General features: G+C 46.6%; 1 protein-coding gene across 1 annotated transcript in view; it reads right to left on the reverse strand.

Annotated features, from left to right (window-relative positions):
• ABTB1 (ankyrin repeat and BTB domain containing 1) overlaps positions 1–23,454 on the reverse strand; it is a 71,747-nt gene that overhangs the window by 47,337 nt on the left and 956 nt on the right. The window contains exons 2-4 of the mRNA XM_073591907.1: positions 21,131–21,193; positions 17,811–17,866; positions 2,564–2,708 (exon numbers count right to left, since the gene is read on the reverse strand). Of these exons, the coding sequence (XP_073448008.1) occupies positions 2,564–2,708; positions 17,811–17,866; positions 21,131–21,193 (264 nt within the window). The remainder of the gene's footprint in view (positions 1–2,563; positions 2,709–17,810; positions 17,867–21,130; positions 21,194–23,454) is intronic.

The following is a 23,454-nucleotide window of genomic DNA, read 5'->3' on the forward strand; positions in this document are numbered from 1 at the left end:
TCCCTGAAGCGGAGAACAGGGATGCATCGGACCCTTGCTGTGAGCCGAATGCGATCTTTGTGTAAACCCAACCTAAAACAGGAGGGCGATTGAGGGGCCAGTCATTTTTGCAGAGAGCGCCCGAGCTGCATGCATAACATGAGCAGGTGCAGCATAGGGAGCCTTTTGGAAAATGTTGCTGAACTTTAAAACACGAGGTCTACCATTAACATGTAAACTGCAACATTTTTACAACAAAAACTAGACTATTAGCCTTTTTTGTCAGTTATTGGTTATACAGAGGAGCCTTGGCACAGGCACTGCGGCTCCCACATGCACTATATTGTCAAAAATGATACCAGGTTATGGCTAATATCTTCAGCCATAAGACTGGTAAACCACTTGCAAACCGCAACTTATATATATGTATTGCAGTCAGCAAGTGGTTAATAATAGACTTGGGTGAGAGCGATTTCTCCTGCACAATTTACACTATATTGTCAAAAGTATTGTGACGCCTGCCTTTACATACACATGAACTTTAACAGTATCCCAGTCTTAGTCCGTAGGGTTCAGTATTGAGTTGGCCCACCCTTTGCAGCTATAACAGCTTCAACTCTTCTGGGAAAACTGTCCACAAGGTTTAGGAGTGTGTCTATGGGAATGTTTGACCGTTCTTCCAAAGTGCATTTATGAGGTCAGGCACTGATGTTGGACAAGAAGGTCTGTCTCGCAGTCTCCACTCTAATTCATCCCAAAGGTGTTCGATAGGGTTGAGGTCAGGACTTTGTGCACTGGTGTGCAGTCATGTTGGAACAGGAAGGGGCCATCCCCAAACTGTTCCCACAAAGTTGGGAACATGAAATTGTCCAAAATGTCTTGGTATGCTGACGCATTAAGAGTTCCCTTCACTGGAACTAAGGGGCCAAACCCAACCCCTGAAAAACAACCCCCACACCATAATCCCCCCTCCACCAAATGATTTGAACCAGTGCACAAAGCAAGGTCCATAAAGACATGGATGAGCGAGTTTGGGGTGGAGGAACTCGACTGGCCTGCACAGAGTCCTGAACTCAACCCAACAGAATGTCTTTGTGATGAATTAGAGCGGAGACTGAGAGCCAGGCCTTCTCGCCCAACATCAGTGCCTGACCTCACAAATGCACTTCTGGAAGAATGGTCAAACATTCCCATAGACACACTCCTAAACCTTGTGGACGGCCTTCCCAGAAGAGTTAAAGCTGTTATAGCTGCAGAGGGTGGGCCAACTCAATATTGAACCCTACGGACTAAGACTGAGATGCCTTTAAAGTTCCTGTGCGTGTAAAGGCAGGCGTCCCAATAATTTCGACAATATAGTGTATATTTGTAAATGTGTGCAACTAAACCCTCTGTTTTTACGTGGATTATTAGATAGGGGCAACTTATTTTTTTTGCAGGCTAGCTGGTAAGAGTGCTGGAAAATTTTGTTAGCGATTTGCGTTGCCCTTTCATGTGCACCTTACTGCAAAGGCGAGTTATAAATTAGGGTGAATGCCAACTTTTTGTTTAGCTTGTTTGCTGGATATGGTGGGGGGACACATTGGATGCCTTTAGCTGCCATTGTGCTTTTGCTGGGCTTCTAATGGGTTCCTGCGCCTTTAGGGAGGCGTGGGCTCCCTCCAAACAAACTGTCCTTAACCACTTGCCGACCAGCCGCCGCAGTTCTACAGCAGCAGAATGGCACGGCTTGGCGAAACGACGTTGCCTTACATTGCTTCTCCCTGGGGCCACTAGGGGCGCGCACTGCTCGCCCCCCCGAGCCGATGCGAGTGCCCGGCGGGCGCTCGTGACACAGCGAGAACTGGGATCTGTGTGTGTAAACACAGTCGCAGATTGTCGGAATTACTAGTAAAAAAATTTAAATAAAAAAAGCTATAAAATATATCCCCTATTTTGTAGATGCTATAACGGGCTAAACTGAGAAAATTTTTTTTTTTTTTTTTTTAAAAGCTAAGGAGGGGATATTTATTATAGCAAAAAGTACAAAATATTTAGTTTTTTTCAAAATGGTCGCTCTTTTTTTGTTTATAGCGAAAAAAAAAAAAAAAAAAAAAAAAAAAAAAAAAAACGCAGAGATGATCAAATACCAAAATCCCAAATTAAAATTAAAATTCCATTAAAAAATAAAAGCTCTAATTGTGGGGAAAAAAAGGACGTCAATTTTGTTTGGGTGCAATGTCGCACAACCGTGCAATTGTCAGTTAAAGCGACAGTGCCGAATCGCAAAAAATGCTCTGCTCATTCAGCAGCCAAGTTTTCCGGGGCTGAAGCGGTTAATCTATCCACTGCTATATGTTCTCCAACTTGGAAACTCAACACTATAAAGTTAGGACTGCAGTACACAGAGGAGCCTTGATGTAGGGCACTGTGGTTTCCACATATATATGTGCAAATGTGTGAAAACTAAACCTTCTTTTAACATGGATTGTTGGACAATTTGGTCTTTATTGCAGGCTGGCTGGTAAGCGTGCTGGAAAAAGGTTTTGTGACAATTATGGTTTTACTTGGGATATTCAGATTGCTGGTCCCAGGCTCTGCATACCTCTGTAAGAAGTCATCATAATAATCTCTCTGCATACACTTTGCTGTGATTCGCTTGTATTCTTTTAGCAATCTGCGGATGGTGTCGCTCAGCGCACCGTACAAACAACGCTCCCCATCAAATGTGTTCACCTCACACCGGGCACCTGCAAAACAACAAAACGCTCACATTAAAAAAGAAAAAAATGGAAACACTCACACTAGAATATTTCTGAGAAGAAAAAAAAAAAAAAAAAAAAAATTGTATATGGCCTGAAAAGCCATAGCCATTAAATATATAAACCCATCTGGCAGTTGGTAAGCAGCATGGTCAGACAGTCTCCCCTCAATCCCTTCTGTCCAACCACACTACAAGCCGGAATTATAAGGCACCTTTCACACAGACGTTCCTTTTGTCCGTTTTTCATCCATGCATTGACAGGTGGAAAAAAACAGACATCAATGCATCTCTATGGAAAAGCGGATGTAAACAGATGATCCTTTATTTAGATCCGCTTCCGTCAACGTTCATTTTTTTAAATGGATTAAGGCCCTATTTTTGTTCCATTAAAAAATAAAACAGATATAAAACAGATGTAAAACAAACAAATGGTATGTTTTTGCATTGGTATCGGATGTAAAAAAAACTGATGCGAAACTGGATGGGCAGCTGATGAGAAGCCGACGGGCAGCCGAAGAGAAGTGTAGTAGAATTTCATATTAACCAATATATTTTACGTTATTCATATTAAATTTGAATATGTTTTATTGATAATATAATTATTATTCATATTATTATTATATAGTAGTGGTCTTATCAATATTATTATTCAATAGTAAAGCAATAGTTCTTAAAAGGGGTTGTAAAGGTAATTTAAAAAAAAAAAAAAAAAAAACCAACAACAAACATGTCATACTTACCTTCACTGTGCAGCTCGTTTTGCACAGAGTGGCCCCGAACCTGCTCATCTGGGGTCCCTCGGCGGCTGTTTCAGCTCCTCCCGGAAAGAACTAACCACCTTAATGCAAGCTCCCTCGCATGGTGGTTAGTTCTTGCGGGCACGCTCCCGTGATACAGCCGCCGTATCACTCGAGCCCTGCCCCCCCGGCGCGCTGCGTCATTGGATGTGATTGACAGCAGCACAACCCAATGGCTGCTCTGCTTTCAATCCATCCACTGTAGCCAATCAGCGGCCAGGCTGAGCGGCGAAATGGATGTCGGGAGCGAGCGGATGACTTTCGAGGTGTCAGGTAAGTAAAACGGGGGGGGGGGGCTGGGGGCGGCGGTATTGTCGGAAGTTTTTTCACCTTAATGCATAGAATGCATTAAGGTGAAACATTTTTTACCTTTACAACCCCTTTAATCTCTATTAATGTCTACTATTTTATTCCATAAATATAGAGAAAGTCTTCATTTTTAAATGTTCAACTTTAGATGACCTCTCTGCTTCATGCTGAAATTTTCTATAACACAGTCACAAGTTTACTGGGTGGAAGTATATTAGGATAGTTAATTTTTAGTTTTTAAGTTCACCAATAAGAAGAGAAACACTTTGACAGCAATTGAACTACAGCCTGATAAGATAATATTCCTTAAAATATAATAAATAATTGTCAAGAATAAGTGATAAAAACACCCTATACTGATGGTTTTAAAATAATTATGTGGAATATGGGAAAGTTATTTAGTTTAAATTTAGTTTGACAGGGTCACAAAGGTCTGCCTGTGCCCTCATTAAAACTGTTAAAATACATTGAATAAGAAGAACACTGACGAGTATGTATGTATGTATGTATGTATGTATGTATTGATAATTAGACAATATTGAATAAAGTAGTTAGCTTTGTGTATGTATATATGCATATATACATTATGTAAATAATACAGTTTTTTGTGAAACCAATATATGAATACATACACATAGGATTGTATAGTAAAAAACAATAAGACATATAGGTGGGGTTATTGCAAGTTCATTTTCCCAAAGTCGTAAATCTGTTATCGTTGGGTTGGTAGTCTTATCAGGACAAGGAGGGTTTGAGTTAACATGACTGGGTGCCATACGGTCTCTAAACAAATATTTTAATGGGTAAAACTATAGACAAAACCAGTTATAAATAACTTTAATAAACATATAGGAATTCTGGGAATGAATAAGTTTGTCTGGTTGTATGACAGGTGTCAGATTTATGGTTAGTTACATTGACGTAGATCTTAGCAATCAATCACGTTGTACCTAATATGCTTGCATTGTAAGAAACCATATAAATAAGACCTGCATCTTGTAAAACTTTGAACATAAACCTGTATGTTCCCAGCTGTTAATAAACCTGCATCACTGAGGTCCTGCCTGGTTCGATACGTTATTATTCTACTTCAGAACATATGTGACTGTAATGTTTAAGGGTCCTTTTACACAAGCGCTCTGTTTGTTTCATCAGTTCAGTCACCTTTTTTCAAAGGCCCCTTTCACACGGGCTATCCGATCAGGTCCACCTCCGTTTTTCAGGTGGACCTGATCGGGCGCTCCATTGATCGGCAGATGTCAGTGGTGACATGTTCACTGACACCCGCTGCTATCCGATCTGTGAAATCTAGATGGATGGTGTCCCCATTTTCCATCTGTCTGGCGGATCAGATCAGGCGGTCCGTTTTCATCCAATCTCCCCCTAGAGGAGAGCGGGGCTCTGACAGGTCTGCACAGTGAGCGGATCGATCCCCCACTGAGCACAGCGGAGTCCACCAGGCGGATCGCCAGTGTGAAAGGACACAAAGAAAAAAAACAACAGGTCAGTTTACATCAGGCTATCATCCGTTTTTTTTTTTTTACATCCACTACCGATGCAAAACGGACCGTTTGTTTACATCCGTTTTCCGTCCGTTCTTTTAAACAGGAGAAAAAAACTTTTCATATGGACGTTGGTTGATGAATAGATGTTTTCTAACACATTTTTGTTAACTGTTAGTTGTTAACCTATTTTATATTGTTTTTTTTAAGTAGCAGCACTAACCATCTTATTTATTTTTGGTGTTTAACCCCTTAGCACCGATCATACGCACATATGCGGCCTTGGCTTTAAGGGGTTATACTGGAATGAAGTCTGCAGCTGCAGGCATCACCCCGGTACCCTTTTTTAGAGCGGGCGGTCGGCCCTTTAGGGATAACAACCGGTGTGGCTAAAAAAGACGCTCGGCTGTTATCCTAAAGGAGCGGGAGGGGACATCCCTCACTCCCGCCACTCTTCCCGGGCCTCCCGTCCCAACGGAAGACCCGATCCACGATCCGGCACTTCCGCCGGCTAGAGTGAGACTGGAACAAAGCCGGAAACGGCTTCATTCCAGTCTCCTATGTAAAAAACACGGAAGTGACGTCCCTTCCGGTTTACTCGGCTGCCAATGGCGCCAATTTTTTAAAAACGACAGTATTCAGAATCGCCGTTTTTGGATATCTGAATACTTTGAAGTGGGGACAGAAAGTATTCAGACCCCCTTAAATTTTTCACTCTTTGTTATATTGCAGCCATTTGCTAAAATCATTTAAGTTCATTTTTTTTCCTCATTGATGTACACACAGCACCCCATATTGACAGAAAAACACAGAATTGTTGACAATTCATGATTTCTTGCACCAGGGCCCTGAGGTTTCTAGTTAGGCCACTGTGTCTTGCACTGAGGAGAGGCTTCCGTTGGGCCACTCTGCCATAAAGCCCCGACTGGTGGAGGGCTGCAGTGATGATTGACTTTCTACAACTTTCTCCCATCTCCCGACTGCATCTCTGGAGCTCAGCCACAGTGATCTTTGGGTTCTTCTTTACCTCTCTCACCAAGGCTCTTCTCCCCCGATAGCTCAGTTTAGCCAGGCGGCCAGCTCTAGGAAGGGTTCTGGTCGTCCCAAACGTTTTACATTTAAGAATTATGGAGGCCACTGTGCTCTTAGGAACCTTAAAGAGGGAGTCCACCTATAAAAAAAATATTAAAAGCCAGCAGCCACAAATACTGCAGCTGCTGACTTTTAATAAATGGCCACTTACCTGTCCCAGGGTCCAGCGATGTCGGCAGCTGCCGCCACCATCCTAGGTGAGGGAATCAGGAAGTGAAGCGCTGCGGCTTCACTTCCCGGTTCCCTACTGCGCATGCGCGAGTCGCGCTGCGCGTCGTAACTGGTCCCCGCTATCCTGGGACCTGTGTGTTTCCCAGCGCGGAGGGACAGGAAGAGGCATAGACTCCCGTGGGAGTCTATGCCGGAAGTGGGTGCAAATACCTGTCTTAGACAGGTATCTGCACCCCCTTCCCCCTGAAAGGTGCCAAATGTGACACCAGAGGAGGGGAGGGTTCCGAAAAGCGGAAGTTCCATTTTTGTGTGGAACTCCACTTTAAGTGCAGCAGAAATTTGGTAACCTTGGCTAGATCTGTGCCTTGCCACAATTCTGTCTCTGAGCTCTTCAGGCAGTTCCTTTGACCTCATGATTTTCATTTGCTCTGACATGCACTGTGAGCTGTAAGGCCTTATATAGACAGGTTTGTGGCTTTCCTAATCAAGTCCAATCAGTATAATCAAACACAGCTGGACTCAAATGAAGGTGTAGAACCATCTCAAGGATGATCAGAAGAAATGGACAGCACCTGAGTTAAATATATATATATATATATATGAGTGTCACAGCAAAGGGTCTGAATACTTAGGACCATGTGATATTTCAGTTTTCTTTTGTAATAAATCTGCAAAAAAGTCAACAATTCGGTGTTTTTCTGTCAATATGGGGTGCTGTGTGTACATTAATTAGGAAAAAAAAATGAACTTAAATGATTTTAGCAAATGGCTGCGATATAACAAAGAGTGAAAAATTTAAGGGGGTCTGAATACTTTCCCTCCCCACTGTGTAATAATATTTATAATATATATATACCAAGTAATTTTCTAGCAAAAAATACAGATGATTTTTACTTGTAAACAAAAAGTGGCAGAAAAAGCCTGGTCGGCAAGTGGTCAAGGCAAGCAAAATGTTGCAGTACATATGGACAACATTCACTCACCGAATGTACAAAGTTTTACTCTATCCAAAATGAGAAATAAAAAACTTTTTGCCTATAGGCCCCTTTCACACTGGGGCGGTTTGCAGGTGCCTGCAAACCGACCTGCAAGTGACGCTGCTTTTACTCCAATGTGAAAGCCCCAAGGGCTTTCACACTGGAGCGGTGCGCTAGCAGGACAGTAAAAAAAAAGTCCTGCTAGCAGCATATTTGGAGAGGTGATGGAGCGGTGTGTATACCGCTCCTGCCCATTGAAATCAATGGGACACCGCGGCTATGCCGCTTTACCGCCAGCAAAGCGCCTCTGCAGAGGCGCTTTGCGGTGTTTATTAACCCTTTCTCGGCCGCTAGCAGGGGGGAAAACCACCCCGTTAGCGGCCGAATACCGACGGTAAAGCGCCGCTAACAATAGCAGCACTTTACTGCCGCTCCCCGCCCCAGCGTGAAAGTTAGTTCTATTTAAAACAGGTGTGCCTGAACAGACATGTGCAGATCAAAAGGATACATCTCCAGGTTATACATATGCAACGTGATAAATTTTAACCTTTTACTATCACTATTTGTTTAGATGTAACCATCAGTTTTTTTGTTTCTTTTTTTGCTAGAAAATTACTTAGAATCCCCAAACAGTATATATATTTTTTAAAGCAGAGAACCCAGAGAATAGATTGGTGGGTTTTGCAATTTTTTATGTCACAAGGTATTTGTGCAGAGTTTTTTTAAATGCCTTTTTTGGGTGGGAAAAAAACAAAAAAAACAAACAAAAAAACAAAATACATAACCCAATTTTGTAAAATATAAAAAGATGTTACACCAAGCAGATAGATAGCAAACATAAAACGCTTTAGAATTTCGCATGCCTGTGCAGCGGCAACAAACTATGCAGAGGTGATGCTTTAAAGCTTTTACAGATTACCACATTAGATTTACAGAGGAAGTCTAGTGCTAGAATTATTGCCCATGAGTGAATGTTTGCGGTGATAATACGTGTGGGACGATCGCTGTTTGCATGCGTTGGGGATTGACACATGGGTTTGCCTTTGCGCACAAGCACATGGGGGAGGGTCATTTTATTTTATTATTTTTTACACTGTTGCTCCTTTTGGCAGCAAAAGACACTAAATCCCTCCTCTGCACTTAAAAGTATTCAAAAACACCAAGATTGTTTTTTTTTACATTTTATTTTAAAGCGGAACTTCCGCTTATGTCTTCTCCCCCCTCCGGTGCCACATTTGGTCCCCCTCCTTCCTCCGCTGCCGAGCCAATTAGAAAGCGCAGCGTGCTTCGTGCATGCGCGGTAGGGAACCGATTAAGCCGAAAGGCTTCACTGCTGGTTTCCCTTAACCAGGAATGGCGGTGGCAGCACCCGAGAGACGATCCAAAAATCGGCTGGGGTGCCGACGTCTTAGGGAACCCTGGACAGGTAAGTGTCCTAATATTTAAAAAAGTCAGCTTTCACCCTCTTCCTGCCCAGGCAAATTTTCAGCTTTCAATGCAGTCGCAATTTGAATGAGAATTGCGCAGTCATGCAACGCTGTACCCAGATGACATTTTTATAATTTTTTTTTCTTCCCACAAATAGAGCTTTCTTTTGGTGGTATTTGATCACCACTGGGGTTTTTCATTTTTTGCTGAACGAAAAAAGACCAAAAAAAAAAAAAAAAACCCACAAACAAACATTTATTATAACATTTGCAAAACAGGTAATTTTTCGCCTTCACTGATGAGGCGGCACTGATTATCAGTGCCACTGTCCCTTTAACAAAAGCCGGTTACGGCCTCTCTTCTTCTCTAAACGGCTTGTGTTGACATCCATAATCAGCTGTCATTGGACACAGCTGATCACGTGGTAAAGAGCCTCTATGATTGGCCCTTTACCCCGATCGAATGACTCAGCGATCAGAGCACACCGCATGGGGCATGCGGGCAACGTGATGTCAATAGACGCCCTCCCGACAAAGTAAAGCCCGCCCTGTAGCTGTCATTAAGCTATAGCGAGGGCAGGAAGGGGTTAACGGCCTATTCATACTAGAATGTGTGGGGGGAAACCTGTGTTCCATGCTCCTTTTGGTGCAGTGCGATTTCAGCCCATTCAAATTAATGGGATGAAAATGCACTGCAAAAAAAAAAAAAAAAAAAAAAAAAACCTTAGTTAGACTTACCGGTGACGGTATTTCTACGAGCCTTTCAGGACAGCACCTTGGAGAGAGCGTAGCTCCACCTGCGTGACAACGCCCCTTTAAAAAGCAGCTGCTTCCACCATGCCATCAGTTGTTACCGAGAAATCCTCCGACATGCTGGAAAATATAATCAGACAATTACCAGGTCCTATAATTATACTTTACATATGATAACCAAGGGAGGGAAGTAGGCTGCTGTCCTGAAAGGCTCGTAGAAATACCGTCACCGGTAAGTCTAACTAAGGTTTTCTCCCTTCGCCTTTCAGGACAGCACCTTGGAGAGGATAACCGAGAAACTTACTTCAGGGTGGGACTACTGCCTGCAAAACCTTCCTACCAAATGATTGGTCCGAGGCTGATAGTAGATCCAAGCGGTAGTGCCTTATGAAGGTCGAAAAACTGGACCATGTGGCAGCCTTGCAGATTTGCTCAGGAGATGCCCCAGCCCTTTCTGCCCATGATGCCGCCACTGCTCGAGTAGAATGAGGTAATACCCCTTCCGGAGGTTCCAGACCCAAAGATATGTATGCCTCTTTGATGGCCTGCTTTAACCATCTTCCAAGGGTGCTTTTGGAAGCTTTACCTCCTTTGTGAGTACCTTCCATTAAAACAAAGAGTGAGGATGACTTTCTGATTTCCTTTGTTCTTTCCAGATATTTAAGCAGGCACCTCCTGACATCAAGGGTATGGAAAGCTTCTTCTCCTGCTCCCGAAGGTAAAGGACAAAAAGTAGGGAGAATGATTTCCTGTGTACGGTGAAAAACTGAAGCCACCTTTGGTAGAAATGCTGGATCCGTCCTTAAGACTACCCTATCCTGTAGACATCTCATGAAGGGCTCTTTAATTGAAAGGGCTTGTAACTCACTAATTCTACGTGCGGAAGTTACTGCTACCAATAAAATAGTCTTTAACGTCAAGAAACGTAATGATGCTTCTTCTATGGGTTCAAACGGTGCCATAGTTAGACCCTGAAGAACTAAAGATAAATCCCATTTGGGAAAACTAACAACAGGTCTAGGCTTTACTTTTGCCATTGCCCTAAAAAATCTGATTATTAAAGGTTCCCCTGACAGGGTTCTTTCCAAAAAAACTGATAAAGCAGCTACCTGCGTCTTGAGCGTACTTGCTGCTAACCCCTTCTCCAATCCCTCTTGAAGAAATTCCAAAACTGAAAATGTGGTACGAAAATCAAAGTTTTTACTGGAACACCAAGAATTATAGATCTTCCAGACTTTAAAGTAAATGTCTCTCGTCACTTTTTTTTCTACTTGCAAGAAGGGTAGAAATAAGCCTCTCTGATAAACCCTTTCGTCTTAAGATTTGTTCTTCAGAAACCAAGCTGTTAGTTTGAGGTAAGCTGGATCTGGATGGAGAATTCGGCCCTGACTCAACAGGTCTGTCCTGATTGGTAATCTCCAAGCAGGTTTCACTGAGAGGTTCATCAAGGTTGAAAACCAGGGTCTTTTTGGCCAATAAGGAGCTATTAATATTAGCTCCGTGGACTCCAATCTGAATTTGGCTAACACCTTTGGTATCAGTTGGAACGGGGGAAAAGCGTAGGACAGATGGAAGTCCCATTTGTGAGCTAACGCATCTACTCCGAGAGCTTGATCCTGTCTCTGAAGAGAGAAGAAGACTGGTATTTTTGCATTTTCCTCTTTTGCAAAGAGGTCCACTTGGGGATGACCCCAACTCTTGGAAATCTTTTCGAATAATTCCTGATTGAGAGACCACTCTGCTTCCCTTATTTCTTTCCTGCTGAGGAGATCTGCTAAGGTGTTTTCCGTCCCCTTTAGGTGGACTGCTGATAGAGAGGCCACATTGTTCTCTGCCCATCTTAGGATCTGATGCGCTAGACCCATTAGGGTTTTGCTTTTTGTGCCCCCTTGCTTTGTTAAATATAATACTGTCGTCATATTGTCTGACAATATTTGGACATGTTGATTCACTAGAAATTCCTGGAGGGAGAGGAGGCTTAAGTGAACAGCCTTTAACTCTCTCCAATTTGAAGATCTTCTTGCTTCTGGTTTGGTCCAAACTCCCTGAACCGTTTTTTCTTCCAGGTGAGCTCCCCATCCCCAGGCGCTGGCATCTGTAGTCAGCCTTCTGGTTACCGGAAAGACCCAAGGAAGCCCTTTTGAAACGTTTCCTAGGTTCCTCCACCACCAGAGAGACCTTTTTGCTCTTGCCCCCAAGTTGAATTTCTTCTCCAGAGGTTCCTGGTATGACCAATTCATCAGGATATCCGATTGCAGAGGACGGGAATGCAATCTGGCCCACTGTACCGAAGGAATTGCTGCTGTCAACAGACCCAGAGCAGACATGGCTTGTCTTACAGAGATCTCTGCGTTGGATTGAAGTGTTATCAGGGTCAACTGCATCTTCTCTATTTTCTCCTGGGGTAGAAAAATTTTCTGTTCTATCGAGTCTATTTCGTACCCCAGAAACCTTACCCTTTGAGATGGAATTAAGTTTGACTTCTGAAGATTGAGAAGCCATCCCAAACCTCTTAAATGTGTTTGAACTGTCTGTAGGTTGACCTCTACTTGACCCCTTGAGTCTGCAAACAGTAGCAGATCGTCCAAATAGGGTACTATTGAAATCCCCTTCAGTCTCAGGGGCTCCAAAGATTCCGCCATCACTTTTGTGAATACCCTGGGAGAAGAGGAAAGACCGAAAGGCAGAGCCCGAAACTGCAGGTGCCAAATCTCCCCTCCCCCCAGATTGACTGTAAGACGCAGGAACCTTTGTGATGGGGGCGCTATTGGTATATGGAGATAGGCATCTCTCAAATCGATGGAAGCCATATGACATTTGGGGGTTAGCAAATTCCTTACTGAGAAAATCGTATCCATCCTGAATTTTTTGTATTTTATGGATCGATTTAGAACCTTTAAATTGAGAATCAGGCGGAACTTTCCTGATGGCTTTTTGACCATAAAAATGTGGGAGTAAAACCCCTTCCCCTCTTGATCTTTCGGAACCTGGGAAATGACCTTCTGTTGCATCAGTTCCTGTAACAGAGACTTCATGGCCAGAGCCTTTTCCCGATCCTTTGGCAGGTTTGTGATGTAAAACCGACTTGGGGGGCTTTGTGAGAATTCCAATTGATAACCCTTTTTGATTAACCCCAGAACAAAAGGACTCTTTGTTGTTTTTTCCCAGATTGGTAAGAAGTCCTGTAGTCTCCCCCCTACTAGATGGTCATTGTTTTTTAGGGGTTTGTTCTGGGGTTCTAAAGAGTACCCCACCTCTACCTCTTCCTCTCTGAGAAGACCAGGGTCTCTTCTGTGTGTGGTCCTTTTCCTTATCGGTTTGTCGAAAAGGACGAAAATTTTTCCTCTGCTGTACCGTTTTCTTCTTCTGTGGGAAAGCTTTCTTCTTGTCTGCTGTCCTGTCAAGGACAGTCTCTAGTTCTGGCCCAAACATCAGGTCTCCTGAAAAGGGAATTCCGCACAGTTTTACTTTAGAAGCTGAATCCCCTGACCAGGTCTTTAGCCAGAGTGCTCTTCTTGCTGAGTTAACAAGCGCAGAGGACCTGGCTGACATCCTGATAGATTCTGCAGAGGCATCTGCCATATATTTTACTGCCTTAAGCAGGGTAGGGAAGGACTCCAATAAGTCCTTTCTGGAGGTACCTGCCACAACATGATTTTTAAGTTGCTCTAACCAGCACTCCAGATTCCTAGCCACAACCGTAGCCGCCATTGCTGGCTTAAGATTAGCTAGAGATGAGTCCCAGGCTTTCTTCAGTAGCCCATCTGCCCTCTTATCCATAGCATCTTTGAGAATACCCATGTCCTCAAAAGCTAAATCAGTCTTCCTAGATACTTGAGAAAAGGCAGCGTCTATTTTTGGTTTTTTATTCCACAATAGTTCCTCATTCTCCTCAAAAGGAAACCTCCTTTTGAGGGTTTTAGAAAAAAACTGTCCTCTCTCTGGGTTCTTCCATTCCTTTTTAATAGTGTCTGTTAACACTTTATGCACAGGGAACACCCTGTGTTTAATTTCCTCCAGCCCCAGGTACATCTTATCATGCACAGACAGCTGAGCCTTTTCTTCCTGGATCTCCAGGGTAGTATAAATTGCCTTGAGTAATTCATCCACCTCCTCAAGTGACAGCTTATATCTAGATGATCTTGACTCTTCTTCCACCTCCTCCTCCTCAGAATCAATGGTTGAGGGTGGAATGCTTTCCCTTTCCTCCTCCGGCTCACTTTCCACCTGTCTGGAAGTGGACTGAGGGAAACTGGAGTGAGAACTCTGCTCTTGGCTGGAACCCTGGCCGTGCTTTACAAGGGAACGCACTGTCCCTAGGGCCTCTGCTAACTCCTTCCTCACAGAAGATAAGAGCTCTTTGCACTCTTGTGAGGATTCTTCTTTTACTAAATCCACAATGCAGGATTTGCACAGTGGTTTGGGCCAAGAGTCCCTTAAAGGATTTTTGCATGAGGGGCACTTTCTCCCTGTTCTCTCTGATTTGGCAGTAGCTTTCTGAAACAGAGAAACAAGAAAAAACCCAGGTCCTTTAGAACTAAGGCTTCAGAGAAAAGTAGTACCTCCAGCCAACACCCTAAGTGCCCAGAGTCTCACTCCTTTGCTGAACTGCTAATGGAAACTGTTACCCCATAGCAGACAGCAGCAGGTTTTGAATAACCACATCAAAGATAAAACACCCAGTGATATAAAAGGAAAGAGGTGCCACCGCACCTCTCCTACCTGGGCCTGGCCGGGAACCTGGGCGCCTGCATCCGCCATTGCTGCTGACGATTCCGCTGTCTCCATAGTGCAATCCGCAGCTGCTGCACTGTGTACTAGGCTCCATGTGCCAAACAAAAGGAAGTCCCGGCCAGAGGACCCGCCCCTTCCTCCTGCGTTCCAGCAGCAGGAACCAATCGCTGCTACGCCCCGCCGGAAGTATCCGCCCACCGGAACTGACATCACCTGCTGTCCGGGATTCGGCGCCGCCATGCAGAGGCCTGGCATGGACGCTCTTACTGAGCACAACCGCGGCCCCCCGAACACCCCGGGTGGAAAACTTCCGGCAGACCATTACTCCTGTGAGCCGGAGAAGGAAAGGACACCGGAGCACCCTCCTCACGTAAGGGAAGGAGCTGGGTTGGTCTGAGTACCCAAACGTGGAGGTCCTGCCAAAACCCTCTCCTTGGAGAGAGCGCAGCCCCTCTGGTTCCCCAAGCAGTGCTTCCACCATGGCGGAGGAAACACTAAAACTGATGGCATGGTGGAAGCAGCTGCTTTTTAAAGGGGCGTTGTCACGCAGTGTTTCCTGTCTAAGAGGTGGAGCTACGCTCTCTCCAAGGTGCTGTCCTGAAAGGCGAAGGGAGAAAAATCGCACAGTAAGTAAAGTTACTGTGCGATTCCTGGTGTGTACCAGCGCCAAATGTACTCTTTCTCCCCCCCCCCTCCATTTAAAGTGGTTGTAAACCCTTACATATAGGCCGCTTTCATACTGGGACGGCGGATCCATTAACAGTAAAGAGCTGCTAGTTTTAGCGGCGATTTACCGCTGTTTAAGCTGCGCTTTTCGGCCGCTAGAGGGGCACTTTTAACCCCCGCTAACGGCCGAAGAAGGGTTTAAAATCACCCGTGTTGCGGCGCTTCAGAAGTGTTCTTTTTTGGCACTTCAGAAGCGCTTCCCATTCATTCCAATGGGCAGGGGCGGTGTAGAAGCGATGTATAAAGCACTCCCAAACCGCCCCAAAGACGCTGCTTGCAGGACTTTTTTTCACACTGGGAGGCAGGAGAGACATTTTTCATGCGCTATTTTTAGTTTTTATGCCTGAAAACTGCCTCAGTGTGAAAGGGGTCATACCGAGTGTAGTGACTAGCCTCACGCTGAATTTCTAAAGCTTGTCTGAGCGGTCACAAAAAAGGGGGCGGAGAGTTGAAGTTACACACTGCAGAGTTCAGTGAGAACTCCGAGAGCCAATTGGACGCCAAGGAAACACCCCCTTCACACAGAAACAGAGCTGAGGCTGTCAATCACAGGCTGTATGGTGGAGCTTCCTCCCGTCACCTTTTTTCTCTTGGTGGCAGGAAAACTTGTCAGAAGTGATTCATGCTGATAGCAGAGGAAGGAGGCAGCAGACAGAAACGACACTTAGTGCTCTGGATTGAGACAAGTACAAACTATAGAGCAGGGATATGCAATTAGTGGACCTCCAGCTGTTGAAGAACTACAAGTCCCATCATGCCTCTTTCTCTGGGTGTCAGGCGTGTGGCTGTCAGAGTCTTGCTATGCCTCACGGAACTTGTAGTTCTGCAACAGTTGGAGGTCCGCTAATTGCATATCCCTGTTATAGAGGGATATGCTTTGTTCATTTTTCATGTCTGAGATTTACAACCACTTTAACCTTATTGCTAGCACAAGGGGATGAACAAGCCCCTTAGCCCCAAGTGATAGCTTTAGGCAGGTGACGGGTTCTCTTTATGGAGACATTAGGAGTCTGTTAGACCACCAGTGTGTCTCCGCCCCCTCCAAAGCGGCTGATCAAACACAGATCGTGCTTGATTAGCTGCATCCTTGGCTGTAACAACCAGAGAATGACCGCTCTAAAACCAGAAGTGATGAAATTGGACACTTTCGGGTTCATTCATCACAGAGGATATCGGGGAATGGATAATCCCCCCCCCCCATGGGAAGCCATCCTGATCGCTTACCGTGGTTCCAGCTCCCCGGAGTAACAGGAGAGTCCAGGAACCACTGCGGGGGTGGCGGGCTGCGGCGGAGGGTGCCTGTAAAAGCGATTGAGCACCTGTAAAGCCACCCGGATCGCTTTTACCTAGCAGCTATCAAACTGACGGTCAATCCTGCGATTCCAGTAGAGGAGCAGTGCGGGGGGGGAGGGGGGGGGGGTGATATGCTATGCAGAGTAACCAAACCAGACACTCTGCATAGTAAGTACAGAACTGGACCAGCAATTATGAAAACCAGTTCAAACCAGAGAGGTGACAACTCTTCTGAACTGTCACATGAAGTATGACCCGGAGGGAGGATTCGTTCTCAACAAAAGTGGAGTTATATGGAGCTCCGCAGGATTTCTATGTATCACATTAGAGATACTTTACTACATAGCACATCCGGTGGACTTTAACATTTCTATCAGCCGGGGTTCACACCGATGCGGGACACCACATTTAATTCACACAGCAATCGCAGCACATTCCTGTGTGAAATGTGGTGCAATTTGAGCCATGGATTTGTATTAAAAAAAAAAAAAAAAAAAAAAAAAAAAAATCGCACTGCATTTGCACAAAACTCACGCAGGACCCTTTTTTTTGTCCGCACCAGAAATCAGATTTTGGTGCGGACTAAAAAAAAAAAAAAAAAAAAAAAAAAAAAAAAAAAAAAAAGTCCCGCATGAGTAATTTGATCTGCAAATTGCACTGCGTTTAACAAACCGATTTCAGGGCGTTATTAATTTACACTCTGCATTCGGTTTGCATGAACAGGTTGCGATTTTGATGTGGTGTGGAATCCACAGCTAATTTGCTCAGGATCTATTATGAACCAAGGCTCAGTCAGCTCTGATTCACTGAAGGCAACCAAGTGTGTAATCGTTATCCTGCCGGCGATCGATTAGAGGGGGGGGGGGGGACGGGGGACGAGGGGATGCAAGTCACAAGTGGGGTGGATTTATCAAAGTTTATATTTATTCTGCTTTTATTCCCTTCATCATCATGCAAATATCTAAACAGGTGGGGGTCAATCTGGAGGAGTGGGTGTTCCTAGGCAGGCTGTATTTGCATGCAGACCACGCACAAGAAATACTGAGCCTCCATGGTTGAACTATAATCTGATGACGGAAAGAGGCAGGCGCTAGGAAGGAAAAAGCTACACGATAGTGGACGTCCCCCCGCTGGGAAATGAGGCTGGCACTGTAACTTCTAATGCACAATGTGAGAAGCTCACAGTGTGCAGCAAAAGCAGAGTAAGCCATTTCAGTCCAGGAAAGAAGCCTATATAACAGAAGGCAAGGCTGGAGTTCAGCTTTAATGTTTTGACTCTTCTAAAAGGAGGAGGTTATGTGGCTTACCATTGGCTAAAAGGTACCGAACCAGTTCCTCATGTCCACAAAGACAAGCGTAATATCTGAAACACAAGGGAAAACAAAAGCAAGTCAATGAGAGGGGCTCAATTTTGGGACAAACCATAAAAAGGCATCTGATTTTTTTTTTTTTTTTTTTTTGGGAGAAGTGACAGGTTCTCTTGATAGGAAGATCTCCACCCACAGTTACCTTCTCCATCCATGTAACATGAATGGCCAAATTTCCCCATTTTAAACTAAATTTTAGACTAAATGTTAAAGTGAAACTTCAGGCATGTGGGATGTCCCGCCCCTTTTTGCCCCATACAGCATTATCCAAGACGGTCTGGTGACGTCACAGGATGGTCCCCTTTGTCCGGCACCGATGGGCATTCCTCTCGGACTGAGCATCGCACACCTAATGATAGGTACCCCCTCCACTCAGCTCTGGAGAACTGTCATCCCAGATTGCACAATGGTGGCGCCCCCTAGAGGGGAGTGTAAGCAACTGGCTGCGCTTACAGCCTCAAGAGGACCCCCGGTGGTGGACCATGGAGGGATTTGGAAAGCAGCGCTTCAGCATGGAGAGGGTAAGTGGAGCTTGCACTTTTATTTTTTTTTGTACTCGGGTTGGGGGGAAGGTTTATTTTTCACTAGAGATGCACTGAAATTTCAGAGGCCGAAACATATTGGGCGAAATAGGTGTTTTTGGCATTTTTTCCAATAGAGGAAAAAGGTGCAAATAATGGTGCAGAAAAGGCACGCGATTTCACAGTGCTTATGGTGCGTTTTTCGTAGGTCATGCGACTCAAAAACCGCATCAAAAACATAACATGGTGCGGGGAGGGGTGTTCTTCGTGCACTTTTTTTAACCGTCAAAAAATGCAGCGAGCAAGATTTTTACCACAACGGAAGTGCAACAGACCAGTGTGAAAACATAGACTTTAACCCCTTGGCTCCGGACATACGCAAGTATGCAGCATCTAGGCGCCTGGTCCTTAGCACCAAGGGGCCGCATATTTGCGTGAATTGCTGTGCCGAGAGTGCGCTTGATGCGCGCTCCCGACACAGTCACCGGCGCCTAACCAAAGCCTAAACACGTGTGTGTGTACACACACACACACAGTATCTCACAAAAGTGAGTACACCCCTCACATTTCTGTAAATATTTTCTTCTATCTTTTCATGTGACAACACTGAAGAAATGACACTTTGCTACAATGTAAAGTAGTGAGTGTACAGCTTGTATAACAGTGTAAATTTGCTGTCCCCTCAAAATAACTCAACACACAGCCAATAACCACTTGCCACCCGCCCATCGTCAAATGACGGCTGGGCAGGTGGCAAGTGCATGTGCACTCCAGTGGGTAGCCAAATGTGATGGGTCACCTTATGTGACGATACACCCCCTCATCAGTGCAGCCCATCAGTGAAGGAGAAAAATTACTTATTTACAAAATTTAGGACAAAATAAAAAACCCAGAAGTGATTAAATACCACCAAAAGAAAGCTCTATTTGCGTGAAGAAAATGATAAACATTTCACGTGGTTACAGTGTAGCATGACCGCGCAATTGTCATTCAAAGTGTGACAGTGCTGAAAAATGGCCTGGGCGGGAAGGGGGTGTAAGTGCACAGTATTGAGGTGGTTAATGTCTAAACCGCTGGCAACAAAAGTGAGTACACTCCTAACTGAAAATGTCCAAATTGGGCCCCAAAGTGTCAATATTTTGTGTGACCACCATTATTTTCCAGCACTGCCTTAACCCTCTTGGGCATGGAGTTCACCAGAGCTTCACAGGTTGCCACTGGAGTCCTCTTCTACTCCTCCATGACGACATCACAGAGCTGGTGGATGTTGGAGACCTTGCGCTCCTCCTCCTCCTCCCATTTGAGGATGCCCCACAGATGCTCAATAGGGTTTAGGTCTGGAGACATGCTTGGCCAGTCCATCACCTTTACCCTCAGCTTCTTTAGCAAGGCAGTGGTCATCTTGGAGGTGTGTTTGGGGTTGTTATGTTGGAATACTGCCCTGCGGCCCAGTCTCTGAAGGGAGGGGATCATGCTCTGCTTCAGTATGTCACAGTACATGTTGGCATTCATGGTTCCCTCAATGAACTGTAGCTCCCCAGTGCCGGCAGCACTCATGCAGCCCCAGACCATGACACTCCCACCACCATGCTTGACTGCAGGCAAGACACACTTGTCTTTGTACTCCTCACCTGGTTGCTGCCACACATGCTTGACACCATCTGAACCAAATATGTTTATCTTGGTCTCATCAGACCACAGTTCCAGTAATCCATGTCCTTAGTCTGCTTGTCTTCAGCAAACTGTTTGCGGGCTTTCTTGTGCACCATCTTTAGAAGAGGCTTCCTTCTGGGATGACAGCCATGCAGACTAATTTGATGCAGTGTGCGGCGTATGGTCTGAGCCAGGGGTAGGCCACCTCGGTCCTCCAGCTGTGGTGAAACTACAAGTCCCATGAGACATTGCAAGACCCTGACACTCACAGGCATGACTCCTAGAGGTGGAGGCATGATTGGATTTGCAGCAATGCTGGCAGCACTCATACGTCTATATCCCAAAGACAACCTCTGGATATGATGCTGAGCACGTGCACTCAACTTCTTTGGTGGCGAGGCCTGTTCTGAGTGGAACCTGTCCTGTTAAACTGCTGTATGGTCTTGGCCACCATGCTGCAGCTCAGTTTCAGGGTCTTGGCAATCTTCTTATAGCCTAGGCCATCTCTATGTAGAGCAAAAATTCTTTTTTTCAGATCCTCAGAGAGTTCTTTGCCATGAGGTGCCATGTTGAACTTCCAGTGACCAGTATGAGGGAGTGAGAGCGATAACACCAAATTTAACACACCTGCTCCCCATTTACACCTGAGACCTTGTAATACTAACGAGTCACATGACACCGGGGAGGGAAAATGGCTAATTGGGCCTAATTTTGACATTTTCACTTAGGGGTGTACTCACTTTTGTTGCCAGCGGTTTAGACATTAATGGCTGTGTGTTGAGTTATTTTGAGTGGACAGCAAATTTACACTGTTATACAAGCTGTACACTCACTACTTTACATTGTAGCAAAGTGTCATTTCTTCAGTGTTGTCACATGAAAAGATAGAAGAAAATATTTACAACAATGTGAGGGGTGTACTGACTTTTGTGAGATACTGTTTTTTTTTTTTTTTTTTAAACTGTCATTTCCGGTTTCGGACAAGTACATCCTGAATTTTCAGCATCAACATTCCCATTCGTTGCACCTCTACTTTTCACTGTGAGCATGCTGTACAAAAACGTCCAATATAAAGGAGGCACCTACAAGGGAGTACTGTCCCACTTGTCTCGGACATTTAGTTCCACGTCTCTCTGCTCCACAAGGTATCTGCAGACAACAACAACAAAACAAAAACAAATGAGAAATAAAGTCACAGAAAACTGAGAAGGTCGGGAAGAGAGGCAGACGTCAATATCGGGGGCAGAAGGTGTCACTGCAGACCGCGCCACCGGGGATTTTATGTCACCGCCTGCCTCCGATAACACTCTGGATGGCGGCCAGGAGAGGAACTCACGGATCACCGTGACCTGATATGGACACCATGTCCCAGAGAGCAGAGCATTATGGGGGATGTAGTCTGGTAGCATTACATAAAAGGACACCCCAACCCGGAGTCACCCGACTATTACAATCCCATGTGACCCAATGTCAGAGCGCAGCCATTATCCCAGCAGGTCCCCTCTTTTCCCCAGTCCGGTAGAAGGTTCTACCATTATCCTGGAATAGTGTCGTCCCCAGAAAACCCCATGACCCTTCCATGCAGGTTATTATCTGGGGGGGGGGGGGGGGGTATGAGCCCTGTGATGGCCCCAGAGAGCCTCCTGTGCAAACATAAGGGCAAAGCACAGCAAATACCCACCAAGAAGGTTCCTGTATGGTCAGTCCTGGTAATTGCCCCCCAAAACCCCCCCCCAGGAAGTACGCTCATTACCAGCCTACAGGAACCCCAGTAATTGCCCAAACGAGGTGTGGTGCCCGTGAACACCCCCTCCCCCATAGTGTGTACTCCAGGGATGTCACCCCCCCACCCCCCCGGACATGTGTCCCCAGTGCGGTGCCACCCCCCTCCCCCGGACATGTGTCCCCAGTGCGGTGCCACCCAACCCCCCAGGACATGTGTCCCCAGTGCGGTGCCACCCAACCCCCCAGGACATGTGTCCCCAGTGCGGTGCCACCCAACCCCCCAGGACATGTGTCCCCAGTGCGGTGCCACCCAACCCCCCAGGACATGTGTCCCCAGTGCGGTGCCACCCAACCCCCCAGGACATGTGTCCCCAGTGCGGTGCCACCCAACCCCCCAGGACATGTGTCCCCAGTGCGGTGCCACCCAACCCCCCAGGACATGTGTCCCCAGTGCGGTGCCACCCAACCCCCCAGGACATGTGTCCCCAGTGCGGTGCCACCCAACCCCCCAGGACATGTGTCCCCAGTGCGGTGCCACCCAACCCCCCAGGACATGTGTCCCCAGTGCGGTGCCACCCAACCCCCCAGGACATGTGTCCCCAGTGCGGTGCCACCCAACCCCCCAGGACATGTGTCCCCAGTGCGGTGCCACCCAACCCCCCAGACATGTGTCCCCAGTGCGGTGCCACCCAACCCCCCAGACATGTGTCCCCAGTGCGGTGCCACCCAACCCCCCAGACATGTGTCCCCAGTGCGGTGCCACCCAACCCCCCAGACATGTGTCCCCAGTGCGGTGCCACCCAACCCCCCAGACATGTGTCCCCAGTGCGGTGCCACCCAACCCCCCAGACATGTGTCCCCAGTGCGGTGCCACCCAACCCCCCAGACATGTGTCCCCAGTGCGGTGCCACCCAACCCCCCAGACATGTGTCCCCAGTGCGGTGCCACCCAACCCCCCAGACATGTGTCCCCAGTGCGGTGCCACCCAACCCCCCAGACATGTGTCCCCAGTGCGGTGCCACCCAACCCCCCAGACATGTGTCCCCAGTGCGGTGCCACCCAACCCCCCAGACATGTGTCCCCAGTGCGGTGCCACCCAACCCCCCAGACATGTGTCCCCAGTGCGGTGCCACCCAACCCCCCAGACATGTGTCCCCAGTGCGGTGCCACCCAACCCCCCAGACATGTGTCCCCAGTGCGGTGCCACCCAACCCCCCAGACATGTGTCCCCAGTGCGGTGCCACCCAACCCCCCAGACATGTGTCCCCAGTGCGGTGCCACCCAACCCCCCAGACATGTGTCCCCAGTGCGGTGCCACCCAACCCCCCAGACATGTGTCCCCAGTGCGGTGCCACCCAACCCCCCAGACATGTGTCCCCAGTGCGGTGCCACCCAACCCCCCAGACATGTGTCCCCAGTGCGGTGCCACCCAACCCCCCAGACATGTGTCCCCAGTGCGGTGCCACCCAACCCCCCAGACATGTGTCCCCAGTGCGGTGCCACCCAACCCCCCAGACATGTGTCCCCAGTGCGGTGCCACCCAACCCCCCAGACATGTGTCCCCAGTGCGGTGCCACCCAACCCCCCAGACATGTGTCCCCAGTGCGGTGCCACCCAACCCCCCAGACATGTGTCCCCAGTGCGGTGCCACCCAACCCCCCAGACATGTGTCCCCAGTGCGGTGC

This window comes from Aquarana catesbeiana, linkage group LG07 (assembly GCF_042186555.1).
Source record: "Aquarana catesbeiana isolate 2022-GZ linkage group LG07, ASM4218655v1, whole genome shotgun sequence".
In the NCBI taxonomy this organism is placed as follows: domain Eukaryota; kingdom Metazoa; phylum Chordata; class Amphibia; order Anura; family Ranidae; genus Aquarana; species Aquarana catesbeiana.